General features: G+C 41.6%; 1 protein-coding gene across 1 annotated transcript in view; it reads right to left on the reverse strand.

Annotated features, from left to right (window-relative positions):
* The window catches only part of SPEF2 (sperm flagellar 2), a 331,758-nt gene continuing 311,579 nt past the window's right edge, over positions 1-20,179 (reverse strand). Inside the window, exons 35-38 of the mRNA XM_006902126.1 lie at positions 15,098-15,117; positions 7,908-8,115; positions 7,226-7,348; positions 1-90 (exon numbers count right to left, since the gene is read on the reverse strand). Of these exons, the coding sequence (XP_006902188.1) occupies positions 1-90; positions 7,226-7,348; positions 7,908-8,115; positions 15,098-15,117 (441 nt within the window). The remainder of the gene's footprint in view (positions 91-7,225; positions 7,349-7,907; positions 8,116-15,097; positions 15,118-20,179) is intronic.

The following is a 20,179-nucleotide window of genomic DNA, read 5'->3' on the forward strand; positions in this document are numbered from 1 at the left end:
TCATTTCTTTTCCTCTGTCAGTCTTGAAGACGATCTCTCTCCATCACTTCCTTGCACATTTTCACTCCTTTGGAAAACTATCTTAATGTCCTAAGAGAAAAAGAAATTCCAACGACAAGTTACAGACATTTAAAAACAGTCTGGGCTTAATTATCATTTAGTATGTGGCAGTGATTGAAAGTATATTATTTCATAGGGAGCTCTGGTGGCCTAGTGGCAAGAAGCTGCAACTACAATCCCAGAGGTGCACGGTTCGAATCCATCAGATGCTCTGCCGGGGAAGGAGGGACAATCTCCTCCTGTACCAGTCAGATCTGATTTGACGGTACACGCACACAAAAATAATAAAATAATAAAAAAAAAATCCATCAGATGCTCTGCCGGGGAAGGAGGGGCAATCTCCTCCTGTACCAGTCAGATCTGATTTGACGGTACACGCACACAAAAATAATAAAATAAAATAAAAATTTAAAAAAATTTAAAAAAAGAAAGTGTATTATTTCTCCTTTTGAGAGAGCTGCTCCCCATTCAGTCTGAAACACATTCAGTGACTTTTAGTTGCACCCAAATAAAAGTATCTAAGAACCTGGAGCCTCAGTTCTATGAAATAATGACTTCATTCTCTTATTAGACTAAATAGAATTTGTAACAGCAATTACATAAAGTTTGAGGCATAATGAGAAGGGCAAATATTTTCTTGTTAATGAATAAGAAATGGTTCACCTTCTATTAAAAGAAAATTCTAATGCTAAATTAATAATGCTCATGAATTTGCAGAACTTTAGGGTAGAATATTATTATTATATCATTATTATTTATAGGATTACTTCTCCTTTAATATGAGAGAGAGAGCAATCTGCTTCAGCTATCCAGTTATCTTACATTTTCTACCACAAAGTCTATAACAAAGAAATTTTTTAAAATTCTATTTTAAAGGAGTGAGAATACAGTTGTAATGTGTAGAACTGCATTTCTGTATCTTTTAGTTTAGTTTTCTTTTTTAACTGTCACAAATTTAGGGAAGTTCTTTTTTCAGAGCTGAGCTCCAAAGGTTTCAGTTTGATGACATTGTTTCCCTCATGCAGACATAAGCAACTGCACCCTCTGAGCTGTCACCTGCAGTGTCATTCCTCACACATCGGTCTTCTTAGCCACTGCCATGAGTCATAGTGGATCTTTTCACAGGGACCTTATTCTCTGAAGACACTGATGGTCTACAGCTAACAGTCAACTTGGAATGAATTATGTAAACCAAGGAAATCTGGTCACCTCATCATTCACCCTGCAATCCTGAAGAGTGTGTCTTCTCTGAATAAATAGAACCAACGATGAGCATTGGAAGTTAACTTAGTGATTAGAACTGAGCTGACAGTAACCTGTAATTTCTTTCATGATGTTAGAGCTGACTCCCAGGTATAGTGGCCTCTTGTGTAACCCCTGCCAATCTTGAGCTATCATGAGTTGTTGCTGTACTGAAGCCCATGGTCGCCATCACTGCGTCAACCGATGTAATTGAGTGTCTTCCTCTTTCTTTCTCACTTTTTCTTTTTCCATGGATGATGTCTTCAGCAGCGTCTGGCCCTTCCTGGTTACATGTCTAAAGCACATGAGATGAAGTCTCACCACCCTTGACTCTAAGGCTAACCCTTTTACAAGACAGATTCACCTTTCCTTTTGTAGTCCATGGTATAGTCAATATTTTCACTAACATTATAATTCAAAGGCATAAATACTTCTTCTGTCTTCACTCATTATCTAATGTTAACGTGAATATGAAGTAATTGGAAATCTCATGGCGTGAATCCGGCACACATTTATCCTTAAAGTGTAGTTAACATTTTACAAACTCCAGGTAGAGTTACTCTGGTTTGGTTACACTTGCAGCTGAAATCAGAGACCACAAGTTTCAGTAGTAGTTAAAGGGGAACCACGAGAGAATCAGAAAGTGTTTGACAACTACTTCATTTTGTTAAAAAGATAAAGCTGGAGAAGACTTTTCAAATCACGTACGAGAAAGTAAGATCAAATCCAGTCAAGTCAAACATTAAATTCTTAGGTATTTTCCTCACTCAACTGGATCCTGCAGTCCTCCTTTATAAAAAATTCTCTGTGATATTTCAATTCTAACGTAGAAAGGTGCATCACTATCTCTTATTGTATTTATACCTTAATCTTAAAGTCACAGGCTGGTTTCCAGTTTGACGAAAAGAAATGTATACTCCTGTGTTTGTCATAGGAAACTACATTTGTCAGATGGCTAAAGAAATTCAGAAAGTTGCATTCTGAATGTGTTTGTCATAGTAAATGGAATTTTCTCACCAACAAGCCAGTCATAGTATTGATCTTGTCACATTTAATAAAACCAATTTATCAGTTATTTAGGAAGAGTGCTTGAAAGCCAGCCTCCTTGGATAAGGCCTATGGATGTAGAATTAAAAGAATGACTTGAGCTGAGTAAGCATAAAACCCAGCACAAAAGCTGGTCATGCTAAGCTTTGCAGCCTCTGGGCTTGGACCTTGATTTGAATTCTGTGATTGTCAGTGAACCAGTCAGTGCTTCCTCTCTCTCCACAGAGAAGACCCTACTCACACAGGAGATGCAATGCCAGATCAAACCTCACACAGCCTGGAGATGATTCTTGCAAACTAAACTATCTGCAGGCTGACAGTAATAGTGGTGTTGCCAGGAGGTGTTGAGCCAATTAAGATTCCTAACTACCCTATGAACAAGAGATTGGAAACTTGCCAAACAATAATAACAGTATCTCATGTTTATTGTTTTTTTTTTACCTATAATACACTGGGCTAATGAATTCATATGGATTAAGCCAGTTAATTCACAGAAGAACCTTTTAAGGGAGGAAAGATCTTCATCTCTATCTACCACAGTGAGACGGCTGCTTGCTCAAGGTCACAGAACTCTCACATGGGAACCCAATCAGGGTGACCCGAGAGGCCACTCTCGTAGCTCCAGGGCCAGGCTGACTTGCGCCAGGTGAACATCACTTCGGGTAGGCACATCCAGTTTTCTTAAATCTATCTTTCAAAACATTTCTAAACCCGGGTCTGGTAAACACAGAGCTGTTAGGCAACAACATCCACTTCCCACCGTTTGTAATAGCAAACAACATTTTAACCTGAAAAACCACACTCTAGCTATTGCTCTGCTTATCTAGAAGGATCTTCAAATAACACCACTGTGGTTAAAGTTCATTTTGAACTGAGATATATTTACTTGCACAGGGATATCTGGAGTGAAGAAAAAAAAATGATGACAGGACGAGTCTTCAGGGATTTTTCTCCCCCTCCCCCGTCTTACTTGTTTCTTTTCTTATTAACAAAAGTGAGAATAAAACCCTTTACTGGAAAGGGAAGCTCTTTCCTTCCAGAATATAAGAATTTCAGTTTCCCGTGGGCACGACTCTTTGGTTTCACAATCTTGTGAGTCATGGTTGGGGCAGCCTGCTGTCCTCTCAAGTCTCCTGTGGAGCCACCAGGAGAAGGACAAAGGACAGGGAGGGTGAAGCAGCTGGCTTGGCTATGTATTCAAGGGTCATCCCAGCAACCGAACTAACTAGTTAGCTAAGTCTTTCTACTATGAAAGAGCAGAGGCTGGTTAACTATCCAACTTCATGGCTCTCACCTCCCACCTCTTTGAGGAAATAGTGAACAAGAGAAGAAGTGGGTTTTTTTGGTGTTTAAAAGGCCCAGGTCTTCCTGGGACCTAATGGAGAGGGCCTGACACGTGAGACAGCCTGACTCATTCAGCACAGTTCCCTCAATGGGGCACATCATGCTGTGGGCAGTAGGGAAAGCGAATGAAACCCTTCCAGAATGACAGAAGCATGAATGGAAAAGAATCCCATTGCTTCCACCTTTCTTTTACCCTCTAAAGCAGCCATAAATTGGCTATTTTCCTTCCTCAGGTGAAAAGCCTCAAAGCATCTCTGCAAATCAATCATATTTGTGGCTTTATGTCACGGGCCTGCTTGTCCTTGTAACACAAATTCTACTGTGCACAGTTGGAGTGGGTTTTACAAATTATTTGCTGCATTCACAATGTTCCCTGGAATAGGAGGTGGAGTTTGCAGGATGAAGTGTAGGAGGAGGCGACTGGCCCGTGGGAGTCACTTGAACAGGATAGGTTTTGCTAAGTGGAAAGCAAAGTGGAAGGAGCAGATGTTGGTCCCCTTGGGGTCCCCCCTCCAGCACTGGGAGAGTCCCTTGTTCTTCCCATTGGCTTGCCTGGTTCTGATGGGTCTGTGCAGGCTGCAGAATGTCCAGCTCTGAGGGACTCTGTTCCCCCTAATTCTAGAGCTGCTCTCATGATGCCTTCTTCCCCCTACGTGGACAGCTGGTAAAACATGTGGTGCTGTTGAGTCCATTCAAGTGGAGAAGAAAGTTGGTCTTTATTGATGAAACATGAACTGCAGGGTCCTGAGAATGGTCACAGGATGCATTCTTTCTGTTGCCAACAGTGCTCACTGAATACATGGATGGAAGGAACCATGAACCACAGGATTCATCTGGAACAGCCATTCATAACCTCTTAAAAGCTGCCAATGGTGTTTCCAAATATTCTGGCCTTATCAGATAATTGTTGTTATTATGAACTCTTGAGTCAGATCCAACCCATAGATGACCCTCAAGCAGGTTTTCAGAGGCAGTAAATCACACGGGAGGAGATTGCCCATCTTTTCTCCACAGAGCAGCTGGTGGATTTGAACTGCGTGCCTTTGGGTTTTCAGCTTCTCTAGGCCTTCAGAACTCCCTCAGTTAAATAAAGAGGCACCAATAATTTTTTTAAAGGAACCTTATTAAATACAGAAACACAATGACAATATACGAAGGCATACATCACATGTGATGTTCCATCTCGGAAGCCTGTCAACTTTGTACTACTTTCAGATCAGACCTCATTTCCCCTTGTGTCCTTGTTCTTTGTCATTTCCCCAGCTGTGACTAACTCGGTGGGTCTTGAACCTGTGTAGACCTGCCATTTCACTCAGGTTCAGCTCACTCTCCTCCTCCAGTACTCTGCTTCTGCTACTGGCCAGTCTCTCTTCTTCATGTATGTGCAATCCTTGTAGACTGTCTCCCCTTCCCCTCCACTTTCTAGAATGCTGGGCAGCTTAATTCTTCTGTGGGCTCCTGCCATGGTCTCACCCAAACAAATGCGCTGTTTGGAATTACTGTAATTTTGCACTTGAATGGCTTACTTAATAACATTGTCTTGTGATCCCTGCATATAATCATTGCCTTGCAAACAGGGGCAACTGCATTTGCTGCTCATTTTCTTTCTCCTATGTCCCATGCAACTATAGACTCCTGGTCTCAGCACTGTTGTTGTAAGGTGTTGCTACAACAATTTTTGATCCCAGATGACAGAGTAGAAAAGCCCAAAATGTTTTTCTCAGTTATAAGTTCTATGCAGGAAGATAGTCAGCTCCTTTCCTGGGAGGAGCGAACTGCCAATCTGTGGTTAACACCCGAATGCTAAATCAGTGTACCACTAGGACTTCTCGGTCTCAGTATGAAGCACCCAGGCACCCTTTCTAAAGTCCTTATGCCCAGGGATGATGCATTGTGTTATACCTGGCACAATTTTATTTAACAACAACCCTTTTTATAACAAACATCTCCACTGATGGCAGGGTAGAAAGAATGGTTAGATCATGGAGCTAGTAAACAGAGGTCTGATTCACGGGTTTCTGATTCTAGAACCTGTCTGTCATTGTGCTTTACTACCAAATGGACCTTGGGCCTTGAAATCTCCTCACTTGTTCCAAAAGAATTTAAATTACTCCTAGCAGGAGTGGCAGCCACTTCCTAAACCACATGTCTCTGGAAACTCTGTGAACGTTGAGAAATGATGACACTTATAGAAAGGCTTCAAGTCTTTTGTTCATAGGGTCGCTATGAGTAGTGCTCAATTTGACAACAGTCATCAACAACGACAAAACAAGTAATTAAATGCATAGCAAAACATGAGCAGTTTAGAAAAAATAGAATTGTGCCACAAAGACAAGTGAATCTGGAGAGGCTCATTACTGACCCCAGGGAGGGAAGGACCTGCAGGAGGGAGGTGCTGTTACTAGAAGTCAAGAATGAAGAAATCTCCACCTGCTCTTTCAAAGTGAAAGGGCTTTTGCCTGAGCCCAGACAAACCCTTTGCAGACCAGCAGCCAAGCTTGGGGAGTCAAATAAGAAGCTTGTAGGATTCTAAGCCGGCAACTGAGAGGGTTGGAGCACCTTCCCGCAGTCTGGTGAGGGGCTGTGCCAGCCTCCTCCGGCTGCAGGAGCCACACTGCAGAAGACCTGGGATGTCCCACTATGTGTGCGCATCAGGCATGTGTGGTAGAGACGAGACCTGCTGTGTGATCTCAGGGCTGCAGGTCTTCCTTTCTCCTCTGCCTGGCTGACCCGGTCTCTCTGGGTTGCATTCTCAATTTCCTCATCTCATACCCTGTTTTTCCTGGTGGAAACGGCACACTGCCACTTCCACATAGCAGACTGCATGTGCTATGTTAGATTAGAGGACACTGCATCTGTTAGCTGGTTCTCTCTGGCTGGACAATCTGTTCTCCACACTGTTGATAATGACCTGGAGCTCGAATGGTCCAGAATCTGAGAAGTCTACTTCCATCACTTCCTCACCTTTGACCTCTTAGATCCAATGAGTAGCCACCTGTTACCATGAGAGACCATGCCAAGTACTACACTTGCACAATCTTGTCTAATCCTCAACATAGTCGCTTGTATTATTATGATTATGGTTATTATTATTACTATTATCTATACAGATAGCTGATACTGAGTTTTTCCAGCAATTTTTTCCACAGATGTAATAAATCTCATTCTTGTGCATACCATCAGGTGAAATCCAATTTTATAGTCTGCATTCATGTTTCTTATTAAAAGGGATTTGCAATGAATAAATCATTGATTATACAGAATTCTATCATTCTATCTCCAGCCTCATTTCTGTCACAAAGTCCATGTTTTCCAACTATTGATCCTTCTTCCCTGCTCCCTATGTCTGAGTTTGTAGCCCACTGGGGACCATGGGCTGATCTTTCCCTCTTGATGCTGATGCTTGTTTAGATTCCCCTGTTCTGGCCAAGCCAAATTTCTCCTGCCTCACTGAAAAGTCTACATTAGAGGTGGCACAGCATGTCCTGAATCTGCTTCCAACCAAATAAGGACACCTTTGGGTAATACTTACTGGAATTTTATAGTCCGAGTAACTTGAAATCAGGTCTTGAATAAAAGGATGCTTCATGAGATCACAAATTTCAATTGGCGCCAAATCCTTGGCACCTAGGTCATGAAATATTTTTATGAAGTGCTTTAAAAAAGGGGGGGAAACAAAAAAAGGGGGAGGAAAGAAAGTTAATTGACTTTTTGAATCCTGCAGATATAAAAATATTTACTTATTACATGAATGTCACTTCCGAAATAGCTTGCCTCCGGAAACCCTATGAACCTGGAGAAAGGATGAAAGTTAGACAAGTGTCCACGTCTTTCATTTGTAGGGTCACTATGAGTCGCCCATGACTTGATGGCACTTAACAACAGCAACAACATGAAGGCCATAACTTTTGTATCATGATGCATTTGAGAGCTCAACTCATTACCATTGAATAGGAAGCAGCTCACAACTCACCCTCCAGCAAGTTTCCAGAGGCTGTAAATTGCATGGGAAGAGATTGCCCTCTTTCTCTCAAGGAGCAGCTAGTGGATTTGAACCTTCTGCCTTTGGGTGGGCAGCACAACACCTTATTCACTAGGCCACCAGAGCTCCTATGGTGTCATGAAAAATATGCTCAAAACAGAAGGCAACTTTCTTTATGTTCAGGTGACCCCCTTTTTAAAAAAAACAAAACAAAGTAAACAATCTAACCAACCTCATAATAAATGTTCTCGGTGTTTAGGTGGCTGGAGAATCGGTCACAGTCACACGCTTCGGTTCCACCTCGGAACACTAGCAGCAGGGTTTCCACAGAAATCTTCTCAGTGTTTGCCTTCTCAGGTATCTCTTCTTCCTTTTCCTCCTCTTTGAATTCCTTTTCCTCTCTCCCATTTTCTTCAGACTCAGGCAGTCCTTCCATGGGACTTATCATAGTGAAGGAGAAGTTCTACAAACCGAGTGGAGACAGTGTGAGGGTGGAGTCTTGGCAGCATCAGAGGATTTTAGCAAACCTCACTTTCATCTCACATTCTCAAAGTAGTGGAATAATAGGGTCTACTACCATTAGCTACGGTGGCCGAATGGGTAAGGAGTTGCGCTGCTAACCCAAAGTGCGCAGTTCAAATTCACAAGATGCTTTGTGGGAGAAAAATGGGCAATCTCCTCCTGTCTGATGTAAACTCACTGGAGGGCCAGTTATGAGCTGATTTCAACTAGAAGGCAATGAGTTGAGTTGACCACAAACTAGAAAACAGGATGCTGATTTCACTAAAAATTACAAAATTTTCCTCATATTGAGGTGGTTTGGAAAAAAGAAGAGAGAAAAAACTGCTTGGACACACTTGTAAGGAATGTGAAATTTATTATGCAGATATCCCAGCAGAAGAAAGAGAAAAGAAGTTGGGTTCCTGTTCAAGACACCGGTTCTGCTACATTCCACCCAACACACCAGAGAATTTCTGGGAAGTTGGTTTTCCTTCTACTCAGACTTGTGTGGAGAGAGGTTACATTAAGGAAGATCTTGATCCTTGTCCCCGTCCAAAGAGATGGCAGCGTCACAATGCAATGTTTTCTCCAAAAGGCAAGGAACAGAAAACATAGATATTGAAGCAAAACCAGAATAGAGGACAAAACTTTTTCCTTTTTAGTTATTTATAGTTAAAATTAGTACTAAATACTGATTTTTTTAATCTTCTGTAAGCTGATTTAGAAATCAATTTTCTATTGAAAATGTTTTGAAATTACATTACCCACCACACAGACAACTATTTAAGCTGTGGACAAGTTGATGTATTCTCTTGCTTTTGCACCTTTTAAACAGTAAGGTGCTTTATTTTGCACTCTAACTTAAGAAGTGTTTGTTTACTTTATTTGGAAATAACAATTACAATTTTGAAAATTAAAAAAAAATTGCAATGTGAAAATTCTAGGCCAAATCAGCTCATAGTACAACCTATAAAAGCCTCCATGCTGAGTGTGTCATATTTATATCCTTGGATTACTACTCTACTACTGCTATATCACAGTTCTTATGCAGTGGCCTTATCCTGAATAAATGTAGACTTCCAAGCAGCTAATGGGTTTGAATCGCATGCCTTTGGGGTTGCAGTGCAAGATTTAATCATGTAGAAATATTCATAGGCACAAATAATTTCTATGTGGACATTTGTTCCACATTATTTATATCAAATAGTGACACAAATTATAATACATTTTTGTGATAGATACTATGTTGTTGTTGTTTATTGCCCTTGAGTCAAGCACGACTCATAGTGACCCTATGGACAAAAGGCCTGAAGCCTTTTGTCCACATTTATCCAAGTTCTTAGAGATTCCAGAGGCATATTGCTTAGAAAGAGGATGCCACTCCTGCTTCCAAGATACTATACAACCATGAAATTGGTAATTTTAAAGAATTGCTTTTTAAAAAAAGAGTGACATTAGAAAACAGGCACATTACGCACAAAAATAAACAAAATGCAAAATAATAAATATTCACTCCCTGCCATCAACTTGGCTGCAAATCACAGTGACCATTCATGCGGTTTTCAGGACTGTAAATTGCAGTGGGAGGAGACTGCCCATCTTTCTCCCATGGAGCTGCTGGTAGATTCAGATTACTGGAGATGGCATAATGCATTACACATTAGGTTCTGCTCCATGGGAGAAAGATGGGCAATATTCTCCTATAGGCTCTGAAACATGATGGTCACCAGAAGTTAGAACCATCTAGATGAAGATACACACACACACACACACACACACACACACACACACACACACGCATGCATGGCTTACCCCTGCCTCCAAGAGTCTACCTCCATTCTAAAAAACTTGGAAATACTACCCAGCAAAAATGTTCAATTGGTCTTTGTGTCTTCACCTAGCAGGCTTGGAGATCATTGTGCTGCCTATTGTTGGTATGTGCTATACAGTTGAGACTCATAGCTGACCCTCTCGCAGGTTTTAAAAAGGAGTAAATAATACAAAAGGAGATGTCCATCCTTCTCTCACAGAACAGCTGATGGATTTGAACCATGTGCCTTTGGGATTGCAGTGTAGTTTCTTAGCATTTAGGCTATCACACCTGTCAACAATTTCCTGGTACAAAAGATCACTTGTCAAGTGCTGTTGAGTATCATCCCTAATGACCCTATGAAAAAATAGATCTAAACTTGTCCTATCCTGTGCCATCTTCACATTTACTGATACATTAGAGCCCAGTGCCGCAGTCATTGTGTTAATCATCTGGTCAAGGGTCTTCCTCTCCTTAGCTGACCTTCTATGTTTCCAAGCCTCATATGCTTCTCCAAGGAATAGCCTCTCCAGCAACATGCCTGAACTATGTGTGGTGAAGCCTCATCATCCTTGCCTCCAAAGAATACTCTGGCTGCACCCTCTTCAAGGCATATCTGTTTGTTCTTTTGGCAGTCCATGGGATGTTTAGTACTCTTCTCCCACACAGCTCAAGCATCAATTATTCTTCTGTCGTTTTTATTTTTTGTTCAACTCTCAGAGACATAGCAAATGATCAGAAAGATCATGGCCTGAATCAGACACACGTTAGTGCTCAAACTAACATCATTATTCCTCAAATATTTGGAGAGTTCCCTGACTGCAGACTTTCCCAGTGCAGTATGTCTCCTGAGTTCCTGACTGCTGACACCAATGATGTTGATTGTAGATCCAAGTAAGGTGAAGTGTTTGACAGTTTCAATCTTTTCTCCATCTATTGTGATGTTGCTTACTGGCCCAGTGGTAAGAATCTTGGTTTTCTTGACCTTGAGATGCCATCCATATTGAAAGTAGGGAGCTCTTGTGGCCTAGTGGTAAGAAACTGCACTGCAGTCCTGAAGGCTTTTGGTTTGAATCTGCCAGCTGACCTGAGGGAGAAGGTTGAACAAACTCCTGCCATGTGATTAACTGCCTCTGAAAATCTGTGGGAGGGTCAGCTATGGGTCCATTGTATTCAACAACAATATTCTTTGATCATCTACAACAAGTGCTTCAAGCCCTCTTCACTTGAAAGATTATGTAATCATCATAATACAGGTTGACGATGAATCTTCATCCAATCCTGATGCCATACTCTTCTTCATAAAGTTTAGCCTCTTGAATGATTTGCTCAGCATACATACTGAATAGGTATGGAGAAATGATATGACCCTGTAGTTAGTGTATCATTGCTCTGTTCAGGGAACAGCTTCTTGGCTGAGGTCTAGGTTTTCCATAAGCACAACTAAGTGTTATGCTATTTATATTCTTCTCAGTGTCAGACACAATTTATTATGATCCATACAGTCAATAATTTATCAATAGGCATCCTTCTAGTTTTCTCTGCTTTCTGACAGGACCCATCTGATATCACCAATGATACCCGTGGTGCCACGGCCTCTTCTAAATCCACCCTGAATTTCTGGCTATTCTCTGTCAACAAACACTCTCAAGTCTAGATGTTCTTAAATAATCTTTAGCAAGATTTTGCTTGTGCAAGTTCAAACTGAAGTTGAAGAAAATTAAGACACATCCACAAGAACCAGCTAGAATCTTGACTCTATTTCACCTGAATTTGAAAATCATCTTAAGGATAGGTTTGAGCACTAAACACTAGTGACTAAAGACCACATGAACTGTGGGATGCCATTAAGAAAATCATCCATGAAGAAAGTAAAAGGTTACTACACAGGTAAGGGAAAAAGAAAAGACAAAAATAGATAAGAAGAGCAGAAAAGAGACTTTTCAGAAGAGACTGAAAATTACACTAGATTGTCAAGAAGTTAAAATAAAAGGAAGAACTGCCAAAGTAAAAAGATGAACAGAAGGTTTCAAAGGGTAGCTCTAGAAGACAACTTAAAGTAGTATAGTGTGCAAATAAATAGTCAGAAAATAAAAAGGGAAGAACTTGGTCAGTACTTCTCAAGCATGAAGAACTGAAAACCAAAATCAAGCCTCAAATTGCAACACTGAAGGATGCCATAAGCAAAATCCTGAATGTTTCAGGAAGATCAAAAGAAGATGAAAAGAATATACCGAGTCATTGTATAAAAAAGACTTTTCTGACACTGAACCATTCCAGGAAGAAGTGTATGATCAGGAACTAATGATGATTAAAAAAGAAGTTCTAGCTGCATTGAAGCACTGTTGTGGAGGTTGTTGTGTGCTGTCGAGCCACTTGCAACTCAGATCGACCCTATGCACAAGAGCCCTAAACCCTTCTCTATCCTGTGCCAACATCATTGTCTCCGACACACTCACTCCCATTACCCCAATCACTGACTTGATCCATCTCATTGAGGGTCTTCCTCTCCTGCACTGCCCCTCTACTCTCCCCAAACATGATGTCCCTGTCCAAGGGCTGGTCCCTCCTTGCAACATGTCCAAAGTATGTCAGAAAAAGCTTCAGAATCCTTGACTCCAAGGAGTAGCCCAATTTCACCCTCTCCAAGAATAATCTGTTTGTCCTCCTAGCAGTCCATGGTCTATCCAACACTCTTCTCCAGCACTACATCTCAAAGGCATCAATTCTCTTTCTTTCATCCCTAGTCACTATCTAGCTCCCCGATGCATTGTACACAATTGCGAGGACTATAACCTGGATCAGGCACACCTTAGTCTCCAGCCTGATGTTATTGCTCTTCAGTACTCTGGAGAGGTCCCTGACAGCTGACTTTCCCAATGCAATTCATCTCTTGATTTCCTGGCTGCTGGTACCAAGAGTGTTGACTATGTAGCCAAGCAAACTAAAACTGTTAACTATCTCAATTTCTTTGCCATCATGCTAATGCTGCCAATTGGCCCAGTGGGGAGAATCTTTGTTTTCTTGATGTTGAGCTTCAATCCATATTGAAGGCTGCAGTCCTTGACCTTCTGCAGCAAGCACTTCAGGTCCTCCTCAGTTTTAGCAACTAGGGTTGTGTGATCTGCATAAGGCAGGTTGATGAATTTTCCACTAATCCTCCTCGGATAGCCCAGGGTCCCGGATGATCTGTTCTGCATACAGATTGCATTAGAGTGCTGAGAAGCCAAAGCTAAAGGAAGAAATCAAGAAATTAAAGAGCAGAACAGAAAATTTCAAAGGGCAGCACAGGACGACAAAGTAAGATACTATAGTGAAATGTACAATGAGCTGGAGCCAGAAAATCAAGAGGGTCGACCTCATTTAGCGTTTCTTAAGCTGAAGGAACTGAAAAACAAATTCAAGCCATGAGTGGTAATACTTAAGGATGGTTTGTGTAGAGTGTTAAATGATCCTGGAAGCATTAAAAGATGATGGAAGGAGTATACAGAGTCACTGTACCAGAAGGAATTGGCTGACACAGAAGAATTTCATGAAATAAAGGATAAGCAAGAGCCTGTGGTGATGAAGGAAGAAGTTCAAGTTGCTTTGAAAGAACTGGCAAAAACCAAGACTCAAGGAGTTGATGACATACCAACTGACATATTTCAACAAACAGACACTGTCCTGGATGTGCTCATTTAGTTATGCCAAGAAATCTGGAGGACAGCCAGCTGGCCCACTGACTGGAAGAGATGGATATTTGTTCCCATTCCAAGAAAATGTGACCCAACAGAGTGCAAAAATTATTGAACAATATTATTAATATCACATGCAAGCAAGATTCTGATGAAAATTATCCAAAAACAAATGGAGCAATATGTAAACAGAAAACTGCCAGATGTGTAGGCTAGGTTTAGAAGAGGTCGTGGTACTAGGGATATTATAGCTAATGCTAGATGGATCTTGGCAGAAAGCAGAAAGTACCAGAAGAATGTCTATCTGTGCTTCATTGACTATGCAAAGACATTTGACTGTGTGGATCATAACAAACTGTGACTGACTCTGGGAATCCCAGAACATTTGACTGTGCTAGTGTGAAACCTATACTTGGACCAAGAGGCAGTTGTCAGAACAGAGCAAGGAGACACTGCAAGGTTCAAAATGGGAAAGGGCATCTGCCAGGGGTGTATTCTATCGTATATACTTTTTCAAAGCACTAGCAAAAAAAAAAAAAAAAGGAAGTCCCAGAAATGGATAGAATACCAATTGACATATTTCAACTAACACATGAGCCCTGGATGTGTTCACCAGGCTGTGCCAAGAAATTTAGAGGACAGCTGCTTGGCCAACTGACTGGAGGAGAGCTATATTTTTTTCCAATTTCCCAAAAAGGTGATCCAACAGAATGTCTAAATTTCTTAATAATTAATATCACACGCAAACAAAATCTTGCTGAAGATTATTCAAAATATCACTTAGTCTATTCAGGTTAGTGATCAATTCATAGTGACCCAATAAGACAAAATGTCACAGTCCTATAGAGTTTTGGTTGTAATCTCTGTGATAGCAGATTGCCAGGTCTTTGTCTGGATTATTTAACCGTTTGAGTGTCAACCTTCCAGTTATCAGCTGAGTGCTTAGTTGTTGCAGGTACTGATTTGAAAAAGGGGTCATTGGTGGTTCAATGGCACCATTTTCACCTTCCATAAAAAAGGTCAGATTTAAATGACTGGCCAGCATACCTCATGCACAGACATCAGGGTCTCTCAGTGCAGATTTATACTTTGTGATGCTGCCAAACACATTTCAGTGGAACTGAAAAGTGAACTAGGAAGAAAGGTCTGACAATTTACTTCTGGAAAACTGGTTCACAATGGTCCAGTTTCCCACTTATGGAGCTAGGAGAGCTCAGTGTTTTAGTCTATTGCGCATGGGGTTTTCATGATTTGGAAATCAATGCAACAGCAGCTAATAATAATACCATCACCACCAATACTCATTCAAAAGCCCAGTACAATCATTATGGGATAAATGAATTTTTCTGTTTTTCTTGCTTTTTATTCTAATCCTGATTTCTACACTAACAGTTACATAACATTGTTTATATACTTCAAGGGAGCTCTGGTGGCCTAATATCTGTGCTACTACACTGTATCTATTTACTGTTTCATCACCATTAATTTCATTACCATTTTCTGTCTCTTACAGTTCTAGGTTATAGTTGTAAATTTACATTCATAAAGATAATCCTTTGTGTGAGTGCTCTGCTTGAGACAAACGTGCTTTACTAAATTGGATAAAACATGCTCAGTTTAACAATGGCTCATAGAACAGTTTCATTTCAAGGTTTAAAGATTATTTCTGGGCATTAGACTTAGGGGATCCTCCAGTGTTAATGGATCTAGTAAGTCTGCTTTTTATGTAAGGTCTGTTCCACACTTTTTCTCCTTTTGATCAGGATCCTTGATCAAGTCCTTAAGCAAAAGATTCAGTAAAGATAGCTGGGTAGCATCTATTTCTTCTTGTCTCAGGGTAATAGAAATAGCAGCTTGTGGAAACAAACTTACAGTCTAGATATATTGTTGTTGTGGTTGTTATGTGCTGTCGAGTCGTTTGCGACTCATAGCGACCCTATGTACAACAGCCCTAAACTGTGCTCTATCCTGTGCCAATCTCATTGCCTCTGACACACCCATCCCGATTACCCCAGTCACTGAATCAATCCACCTCATAGAGGGTCTTCCCCTCCTGCACTGTCCCTCCACTCTACCCAGCATGATGTCCCTCTCTAAAGACCTGTCTCTCCTTACAACACGTCCAAAGTATGTCAGACGAAGCCCCAGAATCCTTGCCTCCAAGGAGAAGCCTGGTTTAACCCTCTCAAGGATGAATCTGTTTGTTTTCTTGGCAGTCCATGGTACATTCAATACTCTTCTCCAGCACCACAGCTCAAAGGCGTCAATTCTCCTTCTATCCTCCCTAGTCATTGTCCAACTCTGTGATGTATAACAAGTGATTGCAAAAACCATGGCCTGTATCAGTGTAGATATAGAAAAAAAATAAGTGTAGGGAATTACAGTATCTGAAATTTTAGAGCAATGTATCCTTAAATACCTAGCATCACAGAATGCTGTTGAATGTTCTGCTGTCATTTGCATGCACAGTTCCTTAGGAGATTTGGGAAGCACAAGATTTATTGGCTCAAGGTGAAAGGAGGAAGATGAAGGAGGAGGCAAGTATGACCACAGGAGCCTGGCTCCTGCAGGGTATACATATTAGTCCCTCCAAAGAAAGCTCTGTATGACAGCACTTTGGAATGTGGGTGCACAAACAAAACCAGTGATGCCAGGTTGGAGAAATGCCAGTGCTTCTGACTGAGCAGCTATCAGTGGCATCCATGTGTGAGTCTCATTATCATCCACACAGGAGAACAGACTGTGGTGTTGTCTGGTGTCCTGTCACACACTCTTTACTAATTTAAAATATATATATATATATATATATATCACCTACTCTAAAAGCCAGCCCTCAAGGACTCCCTGCAAATGTGTTCACAGAATGGTGCTGGGTGTTCTCCTGACTATGCATTTATATTACTCAATCAGATCAGCCCTGCATCTCAGACAGTGGCACAGGGGGTCAGCCTTGGAGTGAATGTGGGCCTAGTTGTCAAGGAGCAGAATGGAATGTCATGCCAAGATCTCGAAGTTTCCTGCCAAAAAGTGCTTTTTTCCCCCTACAAGATTTCTAAACTGTAAGAGCTTCCAGCTCATGATAGACCTAATTCTCACAGTACGGCCTCTTGTCACCCAGGTTACAGGATGACCTGGTTTTCCAAATGTCATTCATTTAAAAAAGTAGCCAGGCCCAGCACAAGGGTGAGGCATGCTGAGCTTTCATGCATCCTTTAATTTCCCCACTAAGCTGTGGGTTTAAATGGAACTCTGAGCCAGGCTGAACGCAATCAGCTTGGGCAGCAGAAAGAATGAGAAGGAATGAGATGTTAAGGCCATTTTCTGGTGCTTGTGCACAAAAACAAAAGCAGAGGCCAGCTTGGGTGATGGGGGTGCAAATGGATCTGTTGGAGGTGCTATTTCTGAGCATGTCAGTTCTGGCCTCCTGGTGAGAGGTTGCCCAGGAAACTAGAGCACAGCAGGAGAGGAGACAGAAAAAAACAACAGAACAGGGAGCCAGATAATGTGGACAAGAGCTAAGCAAGAACCAGAGGGAGATAAGTGGATCTTGCATTTGCAGAACTCCTGTGTCCACTCCAAGCCAGGAGCTGGGTAGCTCCTGTGACCAAACAGGATTTCCTTCCCTGGCCCCAGTGCATTTCCCCTTTGCACTGTGCTCCATGTACTCAGTTTCTGTACAGTTTAGGGCTTTCATGAGCCCTTAGAAGAACTCTGGGTGAGCTGCTTCTTAGTGGAAGCAGCCCCAGCACGTGAGTGGCTCAGAAGGGAGACAGGCCTTCTGCAGCTCACTGGCCTGGCTGGTACCCCTCCAAGTGGCTGGCTGTTGCTGTGGCAACAGCTGTAGCAGGTGCTTCTTTTTTCTTGGTCATTCCAGTTCATGACATCCTCCTGGAACCTGCTGCTGCTTCTGCCTGCAAGGTCGGCTTTCCTTCACTCCTCTGTTACCCTTCCTTCTTCCCTAGACAATCTGAAAACAAGATAATTGAGCACTTGCTATGTGGTGGATACTTTCTTGCTCTCAGTTTCTTCCTTATTGACATCAAATTGGAGCCCTGGTTGACCCTCCATTGCATTTCTGAGGCGGTAATATCAGAAATTGCTCATCTTTCTCCCAAGAAGCCACTAATGGATTTGAAGTGCCAGAGACATAGGGTTAGCAATGCTCTCCCAGAGACATGACCTTTCGAGTTACTTACTCTAAGGAGCAGGGATCTGTCTATAAAGACGTAAAGACCTGTAGGCGTTCATGGCTAGGGGAAAGGCCACCAATGCTATGTTTGACTACTAAGATAAAGACTGAAGGTCAGAAGCAATGCAGGACCTGGCACTGTCCTTCCAAACCATCAGCCCCTGAAAGCCCAGAGCAAAGGTCTGAGTTCTGCTTTGAGGTCACCTTGATGGCAATTGATGAAAGATGGGTACTACGGTGCTCCCAGATCAAGACACAAATGATGTAGTTGTAAGATGCAACAGATACAGACACCCCTGCTTAGGTACCGCGTGCCCCCTTATGGCACCTTCACCTGTGCTCCTGCAGTGTGTTCTCAACACAGTAACCAAAGGAAGGTTCTACAGTGAAGGCCTGGAGCGCTGGAATGAGACAGAGCTGCCCTGTTCTTCAGGCTCTTATTAATTTCCTGCTATTGACAAGGTCTGTCTCACCAAATTATGATAATTTTTTGTAACACTGAAAATGTTTTAATATTTTTTCGTTGTTGTACATTTTCTTTCCCCATCCCGAGTTCTCCCTGCAATGAACTGCTCGTTCCAGATTGTTGTCATGGATATAATGCCTAATCACATACTCTTTTTGGAATTTGATTCAGTGGAAAATACTTGCCTTTTCCTACAATGACAGGCTTCTGCCCTCTGCAGGTTTGACTTTGGATGACCTCAGGCCCCCAGTAACTTCTCATCTCACAGTGTTAAAGCCGAGGTCCCTATGGTGGCCCTCACAGCTATCACCCCCTCAGCCTCTTTTCCTCTACTCTCTGCCAGCTCCCTCTTGTCTGGCTGAACAGTTCTTCCTGCTCTGACATGGAACATATCGGAGGGGTCTTGCCTGGGGGGCACAAACACTAACTGTCAAGGCTGGGAGTTCAAATTCTTGCAGAATGTCTTGATCTGCTTCTGGAGAAGTCACAATCTTGTGTCATAATCAGCTCCATGACAACTGGTCTGGATTTTTGCTTTATGGTTAACTTTGTTTAAAATGCCCTCTCACTCACAGCTTCCTTTTGCTTATGTCTCTATACAGAAACAAGAACCATAATGTGTGAGAAGAAAAAATATTTGAGTGAAATGTGCGAAGAGCTGGAATTAGAAAACCAAAATACTTGGAATTTCTCATGTTGAAAGAACTGAGGAACAAGTTCAAGTCTCAAGTCTAATACTGAAGGTTATGATGGGAAAATTCTTGAGTCATTGTACCAGAAAAGAAATTGGTTGACACTGAACCATCTCAGGAAGTAGCACATGATCAAGAATCAAGTACAAGCTAAACTGAAGGCATTGGCAAAAAATAAAGTGCCACGAATTAATGGAATGTCAATTGAGGTGTTTCAGGAAACAGATACAACCCTGTTCTTGTTCTTCAGTCTCTGTCAAATGTGGAAGACAGCTACCTCGCCAATTGACTGGAAGAGACCATATTTGTTCCCATTCTCCAAAAGGGTGACCCAACAGAATGTGGCTATTATCAAATAATATCATTATTATCACATGCAAGAAAAATATTGCTGACGATTATTAAGACTCCTGAAAAAGTACATTGAAAGAAAACTTCCAGAAATTCAAACTAGATTCAGAAGAGGTGTGGAATGTAGGATATTATTGCTGATGAGAGAAGGATCTTGGCTGAAAGCAGTGAATACTAGAAAGATGTTTGTTGTTATGTTGCCCGTGACTTATAGTGAGAGACCCTATGTACAATATAACTCTGAACCCTGCCCTATCCTGAGCCTGTCTCATTGACTCCAACACAGCTAATCTCATCCCCCCAGTTACTGTGTCAATCCATCTCATCTGAGGTCTTTTTCTCTTATGCTGTTCCTTCTACCCTCCCAAGCATGATGTTCTTCTTGAAGGACTAATCCCTCCTGGTCCTGGTCCTATGTGAGATGGAGTTACAAAATCTTTGCCTCTAAGGAAAAATTTGATTTCACTTTTCCCAAGAAAGACCTCTTGGTGGTCCATGGTATATTCAATACTATTCTTCAGCACCACAACTCAAAGCTATCAATTCTTCTTCTGTCATCCTTAGTCACTTTCCAGCTCTTTGATGCATAGCAAGTAACTGCAAAGACCGTGGCTTGGATCAGGCAAACATTAGTTTCTAGGCTGATATCTTTGCTCTTTAGCACTTTGGAGAGGTACAGACTTCTGTAATTCAATTCATCTTTTGATTACGTTGCCAAGAATGTTGATTATGGAGCTAAGCAAGCTGAAAATGTTAACAACCTCAATCTCTTCTCCATCCATGATGTTGTTGTTGTTATGTGCCATCGAGTCGTTTGC

This window comes from Elephantulus edwardii, unplaced genomic scaffold, assembly GCF_000299155.1.
Source record: "Elephantulus edwardii isolate Elephantulus edwardi_28Jun2011 unplaced genomic scaffold, EleEdw1.0 scaffold00370, whole genome shotgun sequence".
NCBI lineage: Eukaryota > Metazoa > Chordata > Mammalia > Macroscelidea > Macroscelididae > Elephantulus > Elephantulus edwardii.